The sequence below is a fragment of the Hevea brasiliensis genome, chromosome 2, assembly GCF_030052815.1.
Source record: "Hevea brasiliensis isolate MT/VB/25A 57/8 chromosome 2, ASM3005281v1, whole genome shotgun sequence".
Classification (NCBI taxonomy): domain Eukaryota; kingdom Viridiplantae; phylum Streptophyta; class Magnoliopsida; order Malpighiales; family Euphorbiaceae; genus Hevea; species Hevea brasiliensis.
The window spans coordinates 111,418,764-111,429,817 of NC_079494.1; the positions used below are offsets into that span (position 1 = coordinate 111,418,764).

General features: G+C 36.6%; 1 protein-coding gene across 1 annotated transcript; it reads right to left on the reverse strand.

Moving 5' to 3' along the window:
* Positions 1-5,961: 5,961 nt before the first annotated feature.
* On the reverse strand, positions 5,962-10,290 carry LOC110634619 (zinc finger CCCH domain-containing protein 32). The gene is made up of 7 exons (XM_021783701.2): positions 9,871-10,290; positions 9,562-9,704; positions 8,998-9,060; positions 8,754-8,873; positions 8,346-8,633; positions 7,951-8,265; positions 5,962-7,106 (listed from the first exon to the last, which is right to left on the reverse strand). The coding sequence occupies exons 1-7, from the start codon at positions 9,962-9,964 to the stop codon at positions 6,705-6,707; spliced, it is 1,425 nt and encodes a 474-aa protein (XP_021639393.2). The 5' UTR covers positions 9,965-10,290; the 3' UTR covers positions 5,962-6,704.
* Positions 10,291-11,054: the final 764 nt, after the last annotated feature.

Sequence of the window (11,054 nt, forward strand, 5' to 3'; positions counted from 1 at the left end):
AGTGAGGGCATTACAGTATATAACAATTGACTTAGCAATCACCTTTGTCAAAGAAAATATATTCTACAGGTTTGAAGTCCCCAAAGTCATCATAACATACAACGGTACTCAGTTCGCTAGTAATAAATTCAGAGAGCTATATATCGAGTGGGGGATCGATCTTCGATTCGCTTCAACCTATCACTCACAGACGAATGGAATGACCAAAGTTACAAATTGAACAATTTTTCATAAATTGAAGAAATGGCTAGGCAAAGCAAAAGGATCATGGCTCGATAATTTACCAAATGTCTTATAGGCTTAACGAATTACACCAAGATCAGCAACAAGGGAAACTCCATTCTCACTTGCATATGGATCAGTAATAGTAATCCTGGCAGAAGTCAACGTTCCATCAACCTAAATAGAACACCCCGATGAAGCTTCACAAGAAGAAGACCTACGATTTAACCTCGACACAGCAGAAGAGCTGAGGGAAATAGCTTTTGTATGATTGGCACAGTATAGGCAAAAGATGATTAGCATGTACAATAGGAAAGTCAAAAATCAAGCATTCATGGTCAGACACTTAGTTCTTAAAAGTAATGATGTCACCAGTGGTTTAGCTGAAGCAGGGAAGTTACAATGTAATTGGGTTGGACCTTTTGTCAATTCCAAAGTTATCCACCTAGGTTCTTATAAACTAGCCGAAGTAAATGGAAGAGTATTACCCCAAGCATAGAATATTTGTAATATTTGTAAATACTATTAATAAAGATGAATTTTTTAGTATCTAATAACTTTAAGGGTGCTTAGTCCATCTACGATAATAGTTTACTAGATCAAATAAATTAAGGGTGCTTAGCCCATTTATCTTGATAGTTCACCAGGCTAAATAAATAAAGAGTGCTTAGCCTATCTACAGCGATAGTCCGCCAAGCTAAATAAATGAAAGGAGCTTAGCTCACCTACAACAATAGTTTACTAGACTAAATAAATTAAAGATACTTAACCTATACACGATGATGGTCTGCAAGGTTGAACAACCTAAGGATACTTAAACCATCCACGGCAAAAAGCCCGATCAAACTTTAAAACACATACCGCTAGAAAGTAAAGTTCCGAGCTAAAAGACTTGCACACAAGAAAATGGACATACTACATAATTTCGAGTAGAGATCACTTAATCGAGCAATTACAAATAATTCTCTTTTACGAAATATCTAAATAGGTTCTCAGCAATTATCACATAAAAAACAAGTTGTTAAAATTTTCAATAGAACCATATTTCCTCAGAGATTAACTCGTTTGTTGAAATTTTCTTAACGTAAAGAAATGAACTAGCATGTTATTAAATTCTTTATTTAAATTTTGGAACTTAGCATTTTAATTCGGTTCTACTACTTAGAAGATATTGTGTAATATGGCCTATGGATCTGAGTTTTGGAGACTTGTGATAACCAATTGCTAGCACATTCATAATAAATAGAGGAAAAGGAAAAAATACTTTTCATTCATAGAAATTTTTTACATTAAGATTTTAGGTAGAAGGGCCTACATCTTTACCTTTACACTCACCCTTTGGCCCCGCCAACTCGGCCTTAGCAATCCCATCCTCACCACCACCGAGATTATCTACCCAAGAGATATCACCTCCTGGACAGTGCCTTTGTAGTTCAACGACAATGTCATTCTGGGGTTTGACATAAATGTCAGCCAAACGTTTGTGGTGGTGGCAAGCTCAGCATCTTGCTCAGCCAAACGTTTGCGGTGGTGGCAAGTTCAGCATCTTGCTCAGCCAAACGTTTGCGGTGGTGGCAAGTTCAGCATCTTGCTCCTTAACCTTCTTCTTAAGCTTTGCTTGCTTTGTCCGGGACAGCTCCAAGATCAGCTTCAAGACCACTCACTTTTTCCTTCAACTTTTGAAGGTCGTCCTCATGCTGTTGAATTTTCTTCTCGAAGGCAGAGACAGGCTTAGCCAATAGAGCAATTTCCATTTCCTTTCTACTGGCATGTCCCCTCAAAGCTTTGTTTTGCTCACGAAGCAGCTGAATACAAGTAATCTGCTCCATCTGCAATGTCACAGCTCAGAGGGTGAGCTCATTACCGTCGTCCAGGTCCAAGCGAGCATAGTCGATCAGAAGAGTATAACTTGGTAAACCAAGCAGACAGTTTAAAGTTGTCAACTACCAACTGCCCGGACAGAAGTTGCTCGATAGTCTATTGAACAGCAGGCTGAGAGGTTGTAGCCAGCTCATTCTCCCTCTCCTCGGCTCTTGTCTCGGTAACTAGGGGAACCATCTACCGCTCGCCACTAGTGGGAGAAACCAATGGCATTGTAGCCCTAGCTCTCTTTGAAGTAGGTGGAGTGGCAGAATCTACAACAGGACGAGCTTCGGCTCTTTTCTTCTTTCGAATGAGTTCTTCCACGTTCTTGGCCTAGCTCATCATTTCTGCCAAAAGAAGAGAATTTCAATAAGTAAAAATAGTCAAAAGATAAGTATAAAGTGTTTACCTTTAATTGGGATGCTGTTATAATGCTTGACAGCCACAAGGTCCCCGATCGCATAAACAGAAGCCCACCATTTAGACTCCACCTCAAGCAGAGCCTAGATAGAAATTTTGCCATTTTTGACAACAGCCTTTATTTCCTTAACCACAGCCTTCTCTTTGGCGTTAAGCCTCAGTTTTCCCAACCTCTTATCGGCCAAACAATTCTAACTGGTTCGGATTCCTCCCTAGCTCTCATCAATGGTATCCTCCACCAAAAAGTGCTTATCTTTCCACTTCTTTAAAGAAAAATGTAAACAGGCAAACAAACCCATGCCTTTCTGAGCATAGAAATGCTAGTACTCTTCATTCTCCTGAGCGTTTAGTTAGAAAAAGGCAGAGAAAATTCGAGCAAATGCTTGAAGCCTTTTTCTTCAGCTCAAAGCTCGAAATGCCGACAATATCCTCCATGAGTTAGGGTGCATTTGAGGGATCGAAAGTTGGTAATATTTCAAGACCTCTATATCCAAAGGGTCGAGCAGTAACCTAAACTAGATCTTAGTTGCTCCTTATAAATAGCAACACGAACTGGGCAAAGAATAATGTTGTCCGCCGCCCCTGCGTCCGACTAGAGACAACCAGAACTGCTCCTTATCAGTACCATAGGACATGCTGAAATACAACAAATCCCAACCATTCAAGGAAGACAATAGCTCTAAAACCCCTGAAGGGACATTTGGACCAGAAGAGCTCACCCCCGCATTATGAGCAGGTCTCGACATATCAACAGTTGCGATCGGCAAGGCCAGAGGACCAGTAACTTCAAGGGCCTCCCCTTCACCCTGATGACAATGGTCAGACTCTAATAATAACTCACGAGTGCTAGTATCAGGGTTATAGACGATTTTTGGAGAACAGGGAGTGGCATTTGAGTCCCAATTTTCACTAGCGTCACTCATATTTGAAAGGACAAAAAAGAGAAAAGATAAAAGAAGGAATAAAAACTTGATTACCTTAAAATCGGAAGAGCTTGCCAAGCTAAAAAACTCGTCAGAGAGTTAGAGACGATAATAAGAGAACAAAGAACAGAGAATGCAGTGGAAGAAATGTAAAAAGAACAAAGGAAATCTATTTTATAGGACGGTAAAACCCATAAATGCTTTCAAATTTCAAAAATTGTTATCATTGTGCCGCCAAAAAATGGTTTACCTTCTCCAGACAAACTTAAATATCCATCAAGACAATGCGCCACGAAAACCACGCTCAACAGCTGTCCACGGGCAACGATGCACGTGCCTCCCATAATAACGCATGACAAGTCTGATCTACACCGGATAACGAGGCGAATAGCAATACACGAATCAAAAGATACTACTCAAGTCAAATAGTCAAAACTGACGTAAAATAGTCCAACGTGACAGTCAAAAAGCTAACACTTGTCCAAAGAATTAAAGACGAGCGAAATGATGCCTGAACTGAGCAATCTAGCCGCTCAACTAGCCGAGCAGAACTAATGCCAAATAATAACAATATCAAAGAAAAAAAGCCCGATTATTTAGGAGAGAATCTCAGAATTTTCGAGATTACCTTCACCACGAAGGCAATGACTATTTTTTTACAGTCTATAAATACTAAAAAAAAATCAGAAAGAAAGTCCACATTTTTTTTTTATCTCAAATCAATTACAATTCTCTCAATAACTTGAGTATTGAAATGATTGACTATAGAGTTATTTGCCTCATTTTTTTCTCATTTACAGATATACATGGCATTGAAATTAGACCCTTAAAGCTCACGATAGCATCACATACTGTTTTAATCCAAGTCAAAAAATACAAGGATTTGGATTGACTCCCGTAAGTGTCCCAAATTCCTTCAAGTTTTATTTTTCTTTTTTTTGGCATAATTTGAAATTGCAATGAAAAATCATTCTGATTATAATAATTTTTTTTTTATATAGATTTAATTTTGATTGAAATTTGAATTTTAAGTTTCTGAAGCCCAAATCAAAAGATTCTAATAAACTCGTATTTCTCTTAGTAATTCTTGAAGTTAGTTTTTTAGGTAAGTTAGGCTTGACTAATTTTTTAATATGATATTAAAATCTCTTTAATTAATTTTTAATCTCTCATAAATATTTCATCTTAAATATAAAAAGAGTGTTAATATTTGACATTAATAAAATAATATATTTTTTATAAAATATTAAATATTTCTCTCATTTGAGCGAGCTTTTAAAGGTAAATTAAGTTAATTTTAAAGATATCAATTTAGACTGTCAAAAAGCTCTGCATGTCTCAAAGGCTCAAACACCATGCCTACAGGTAACTCACTGACAAGCTTGCATTTATGATGCAGATTGGGAAATTGAAAATATTAACATTATGATGTTGCTAAATTAAGAATTCATTATGTGACGACCCTCTGTTCTCGCTTGTTGTCGTTGTAAACAGGATTTGTTTTACTAATAAGATGAGTTGCGTGGTCAAGGTTTCTTTGACATTCATTCTCTGTGCTCGTGGCTTTGACTTATTCTACCAGTAGTTTTGCCTGATGGATGGGTGATGTTGAATTACAATAAGAGAATTGCCTTTGCATTGGTTGTCAAATTAACTTATGTGAGTATCACCATAATTAATAATTAAAATTTATTTACTATATATATAATAGTTGTGTAGAATAATTTCTTTTTTCAGTAGGCAGCTAATTACTTCTCCACAAGAGTGAGAAAAATTAAAAACACAATACAACCGTTTTAGTTCAGCTTTTCAATTCGATTTTTTGATAAATTTGATTTTTTATTCAGTTTCATTATTTTCATAAAAAAAATTAAAAAAAAATCAACTGCAATCAATTTGTTTAATTTGTGACTATTTTTGTTGATTTATGGACTTTTAGTAACTTATGGAATTAAAAATGTCCAAAAATAAGAATATAAAAATTTAAAAAGCCCAACAAGCTCAAATCAATAAATAGAAATGAATCCGAATTTTTCAATCTAGTTGAATTTGATTTAACTCCAACTTCGATTTGATTTGATACCCAACTGCTGGATTGCGTAGCTCTACTTCTCTCCCAAGTAAATTATTATATTTTCCGGATACTTGTATGGAACTGCCTAGCGTGCTTCTCTAACCTATGGGAAAGAAAAATGTGCTTACCCATCCGACCAATTAATAGTTATAGTTAATTATGGTTTGGGTTCCCTTTGAGTTGTGACACTCTGAAGGTTAACTTCCTACTTTTGCAATTTAGGCTTTGACATTTTGATTTCAAACATAATTTATTGATGGTCTTTCTTTCAAAAATAAAAAAATAACAGCCAAACAAACACTACCTAAGTTCATATTTTCATTAGTTTCTAATTTGTGGGCATAAGTTCGATCAGGCAGTTCTAATCGATAAAGCAGAAAACGTAATCCAAGACCAAGTAATATATCACTGTTAAAGGAACAACTAGTCAAGTCAGCTGAATACAGAGTAAACAACCCGAAACCCCAAAGCAATCTTGGACATATTTATAAAGAAGGCAATTCAAAAGTTTCGACAACATCTCATATAATAATTCAAAATAATGCAGACAAATAAAGGTATTTTACATTCAAAAGACATCTCCAACCTTACACTAAACATGAAGAGCTTCACAGTGGATGACAACTCGGTGTCAAAGTATTGCTTCAATCACATGCATACTTGTAGTCTTCAAAACGTTCTCCATAAATGCCCTCGAAAAGGGGGCAAAATAAACACCTTCTGACACTTGTGAAATCAGATAGTAAGCTCAGAAATTACAAAACTGGAAGTTTGTCCCAAATTTTCAGGGGAGAGAGTGCGAGAGAGAGGGACAGAGACGGGGCTGACTAATAAGTGAGGGGGTTGACTAATTCTTTCCATCACAAAAATGATCAGAATCAAGTATACAGAAGGCCCAGTACAAGAGAAGGTGTAGGCTGGCCTCGTAAACTGAAATTATTTTGATGCTTTGCGAAGAAGTTCATACAGTGATTGCTACTGAAGCTTATTTCAGATAATATCAATGGCTTTAGATAGATGATATGAGCATAAAGACTATCAGTCCTACTATGAGCTTAAACCAGATTGGATGGTAGACCTTTACATGGAGCAATGAAACTTCCGGACAAGTTACAACTTACGGAGCTCTGTAAACAGAAAATCATATGAAGACCAATGAATCGCATGCGCTAGATAGTGAACGATGACTTTAGGGTTTTACATCAACTTGAATGACGAACCTCGCCACCTTGTCTTGTACTTCTGCCACCGGCTAAAGGAACGGAACTCTGAATTGAATGTTGCAACTCAGGAAGTGGTAAAGACCCAGTCTGGGAAAAAATCAACCCAACTGAATTGCTTGATGTATTTCCAGAAGAAGGAATTCTGCTCAAATAAGGATCCTTTTTGGTCACTCCAATAAGTTCAGGTCGCAATTCAGCAGAAGACGATGAAGGGACCAAAGTAGCAAGCAAAGACCCAACTGGATACGGAGAAACTGGCATATCAATAAGAGATGATGTTGATGGACTATATCTCACTGTTGCCATTGGGTGATCAAATTTGCACGTGGCCCCAAATTTGCAGTTCCCATTTTGCAAGTAGAAGGCACAAGGTTGCACTCCCTGTTTACAATGGCGTGCATCATATTTAATAATAGTTTAAAAGGAATCATAGTAACATGCATTAACACAGCATATAAAAATCACTAATCATTTAGGAAACTTAAAGGGCAATGCATAAGTTACTTGAACAGAAAAAAGCTTGACAAGATGGGAGTCATAAGATACACTGGCAGTGGCAAGCACAGATATGGTAACCTGGAAACAAGAAAACAGTCTACTGCTGCCACCCCTCCTCAATTCACACAGTAACTTCCACATCCACAGCAAAATCAGTTTTCCAAAGTTCCATACATATATTATCTTAAATTTCCTAGTACTGAATTGCATGATAAAATAACTTGTAAACTGTAATGACAATAACTTATAAGTTTTCCTTCATTATGAAAAATTTTGAAAACAAGTGTTACATATTTGTGCTCCTTTGATTTTTTTTTTTTGTTGTTGAATCATTAATTTCAGTATAGATTAAACGAATCAAAATTCAAACAAATTTAAAACTCTTGATGTAGATGCAGTTTATAAATAAAACTACAAGACTATATAAACAGGGAACTAAAAAGCAGCAAAGGGAAGTGCTCTGAGCATTATTTCAGATATCACGTCTTACAGGCATCATTAGAAAACCATTATCCCCTACCAGGCACAAGAGGAGAAAGTAAATATTGCAGAGTGCCTTTCATAATGCAAGGAAGAGCGTCCCACTGCCTCCCGATAGGGATGAGAGTTTGAGGTTTTGTTTGGATTGAACCATGTTATTTTGACTTCTTTTGCATTGGGGTCCTCTTTGGGCTGGTAATTTGAGATATAAGCTATATGAATAAAGAAAATGAATAAATTCACTTACTGGACGTAAAGGAAGGCCAAGTGGGCTTAGGACACAATTTGTTCTTGGCACAACCCGATCCCGAGGATGATGATATCTACAAGATGATCCAAATTTACAGTCTCCAGTCCTCAAATAGTACTGGCACTCAGGTTCGCCAGGTCTCTCTGGAAAAGCTTGTTCCTTAGTACCACTTGAAAGGCCAGCAACAGAAGAGGGCGATGCGTAAGGTCCGGCAAGTGCAGGTGCTGAAGAAGATAATTGTGTTACACCATACAGAGAAGTTGCCCCAACTGCAGGCTGTGCACCAGGAGACAGAACAGGACTTACAGGTGCCTAAGCCACAAAACCCAAGGGAAGTATAAGAAATGAATGTAAGTTTTCAACAACTCAAGCAAATAAGGCCATAAAATTACCGAATAAGGACTCCAACCCGGAATAGGAACCACTCCAGGGGAAAACAACACAGGACCATAAGCCCCTTGCACATATGAACCAGGTAACACTGGAGGCCTCACCCTCAAGCTGGTGGATCCCCCTCCATATTGGTCAGGTATAGTAATTGAAGGTGACTGCACCGGCTGATAAAAATGGGGTGCAGATTCTGGCAGTGATGTGCCAGCTGGTTGAGGATGATGGAATTTACAAGTTATACCAAATTTGCACTGCCCCGTTTTCAAATAGTAGGAGCATTCTTTTTCACCCTTTAGAGAGAGAGAGGGGGAAAAAAGTCTTATGATTGCCTTGACAGTTTATGAAATATAAATATTAATATCTATTGTGTGTGAGTGTTGAGGAAGGAAAACAAAGAAGATGATTCAAACCAGTCGTAATGGGTATCCATGTGTATTTAGTGGAAAATGGCTCAAGGATCCACCTCCATGCTTCGGATGATGGAACTTGCAAGATGCTCCAAATTTACAGGTTCCAGTCTTCAAATAAAACTACACAGAACAATAAGATTTGATACAACTGGCAAACAGTCTTTTCGGAGAATTGAAGTAAGAAAACATGCTAATTATCTTAATATTTGCACCAAGTCCATATGCACCCAATTTAATAATATACCTGACAAGGTGGTTCCCCTACACGTTCTGGGTACTCCCCGGTAGCTCTTACAGCTGCCTCAACCTAAGTGACATTTGAAAAAAAAAAGAGTTATGAGAAAACAATTGCATGTTTTAGTTGCTGATTAAGCCTAATGAGCACTCAATAAGATCAGAAATATAGTTTTGCAGTATGTAGTTGAATAAGGCAAACACCCAATTCACTGTGTCCAAATTAAACTAACTGGCCTGGTGCGGGTAAGCTTGTAGTTCATGAAAACCGGAACAATCTAAACCATGAACTTCCAAATATTCTGCTCTCTTCTTTTAATCGAACCTCAGAAACCAAGCAAAGAACTTGATTGATGAAAAATATGAATAAAAAACAACTAACATAAATGGACACCTAGCTCTACAAAATTAACATTAATCATGCTTTGCAAACACACATTCCAAGTTCTACTATATACAATAACTAATGATTGCCCATTGAATAGAAAATTATATGCGAAATCGAATACCCACATGGAAAACCTATCAATTATTGATGCTGATACAGTTAAAATACGAGTGATTGTGAGTTTACCGCAGCGCGATTGCGAGGGTGATTATAGCGGCACCTACCACCATATCCACAAAACCCTGTTCGCATATAATACACACAGTCGGGCACGCCGGGCCGCTCCGGATATAATTCACTGCTGGCTAGCCCCAATCGCCACATCGATTCTACACTCAACGAAACCATAAAATCAACACAGAAACCTAATCACCCCTTCACATTCCCAAAACCCTAGAAATACATTAAAAAAAAAAAAAAAAGAGTTGCACATTCTCACCCCAGTAAGAAGATAAAATGCAGAGAAAATTAAACCAAAATGCAAAAGGAACTAACCTTCTAACCCGGTTTCGCCTCTCACGGGGCTCCATTCGGGTTGTTGACCCGATTGCGACCCATTCCTTGCGTGGTTCCGGCCGTAGAGCTCCATCGAAACGGGGTTTCTTTTGAGGGAGAGGATTCTGTACACTTTACAGGAAACAAAGAAGGAAACGTTTCTACGGAAACTGTTACAGAATGTTCTAGAAGGATCAGAAGAGCTGGATCGAGTGAAGACAATACACTAGTCTAAGCGATGAAGCGATTTGATTTTGTAGATGTTTCAAACAGTAATGGAGAGCCTGTGCTTTCTCTCTCCAACCCCTTCTCTTTCTCTCTCTCTCTCTCTCAAGATTGTACGGTCAGACAATAAGTTTTTCTTTATTTTCTCTTCCTGAATTTCCTTTATTTATTTATTTTGTCTGCATCATTTTGTTTCCTCACCCGCCAAATACAGCACCCTGAAATGGTAATTTTCGTGGAAATTGTTTACCTATGTGTTTGGGTTGTTCAGGTAACCGACACTGCTGCTTCTCGTAAATACCAAAGTAGCCCTTGAGCTTTCGGAGGGTCAGTGATGCATAGGGTTAGTTTAGTCTTAGTGTAGTTTTAGGCTTTTATTTTTTTCAGAATTTTTTTATTGTTTCCACAAAAATGGCTTTGGGGTCTTAATTGTTGGGTATTGAGTAATGATTGATTGCCATTTATTAATTTGGAAGTGGGATTTTCATGTCTAATCCCCTAAAAATTATACCAAATATACACGTGTGTTTGATTCTCAATTTCAATAAAAAAATATATATTTTTATTTTTTAATATTTTTATTTCTTATTTATTATATAAATTTATTAAATACATTCTATATAAATATATTATTTTTCATATTTACATAAAATTTATTTTTTATATATGACTCATTTTTCTATAAAAAATTAAATATTACTTTTTTAACTATTTTTATAATCTTTCTTATTATATATTTTTTTCTCAATGGATATATTTCTTTAACTTAATAATAAATGATAAAATAAATTATATATGGCGTGCAAGATAAATAAATTAGACATAATTTTTTTATATAAAAATATAAAATATTATAGCTCAAAACAAGGTAATTTTCATAGTCCATTTTTGAAATTTGCCTCGTATTTTATTTTTATTTTTTAACTTTAATTAATTATTTAAAAGTTTTTAAACTTTAA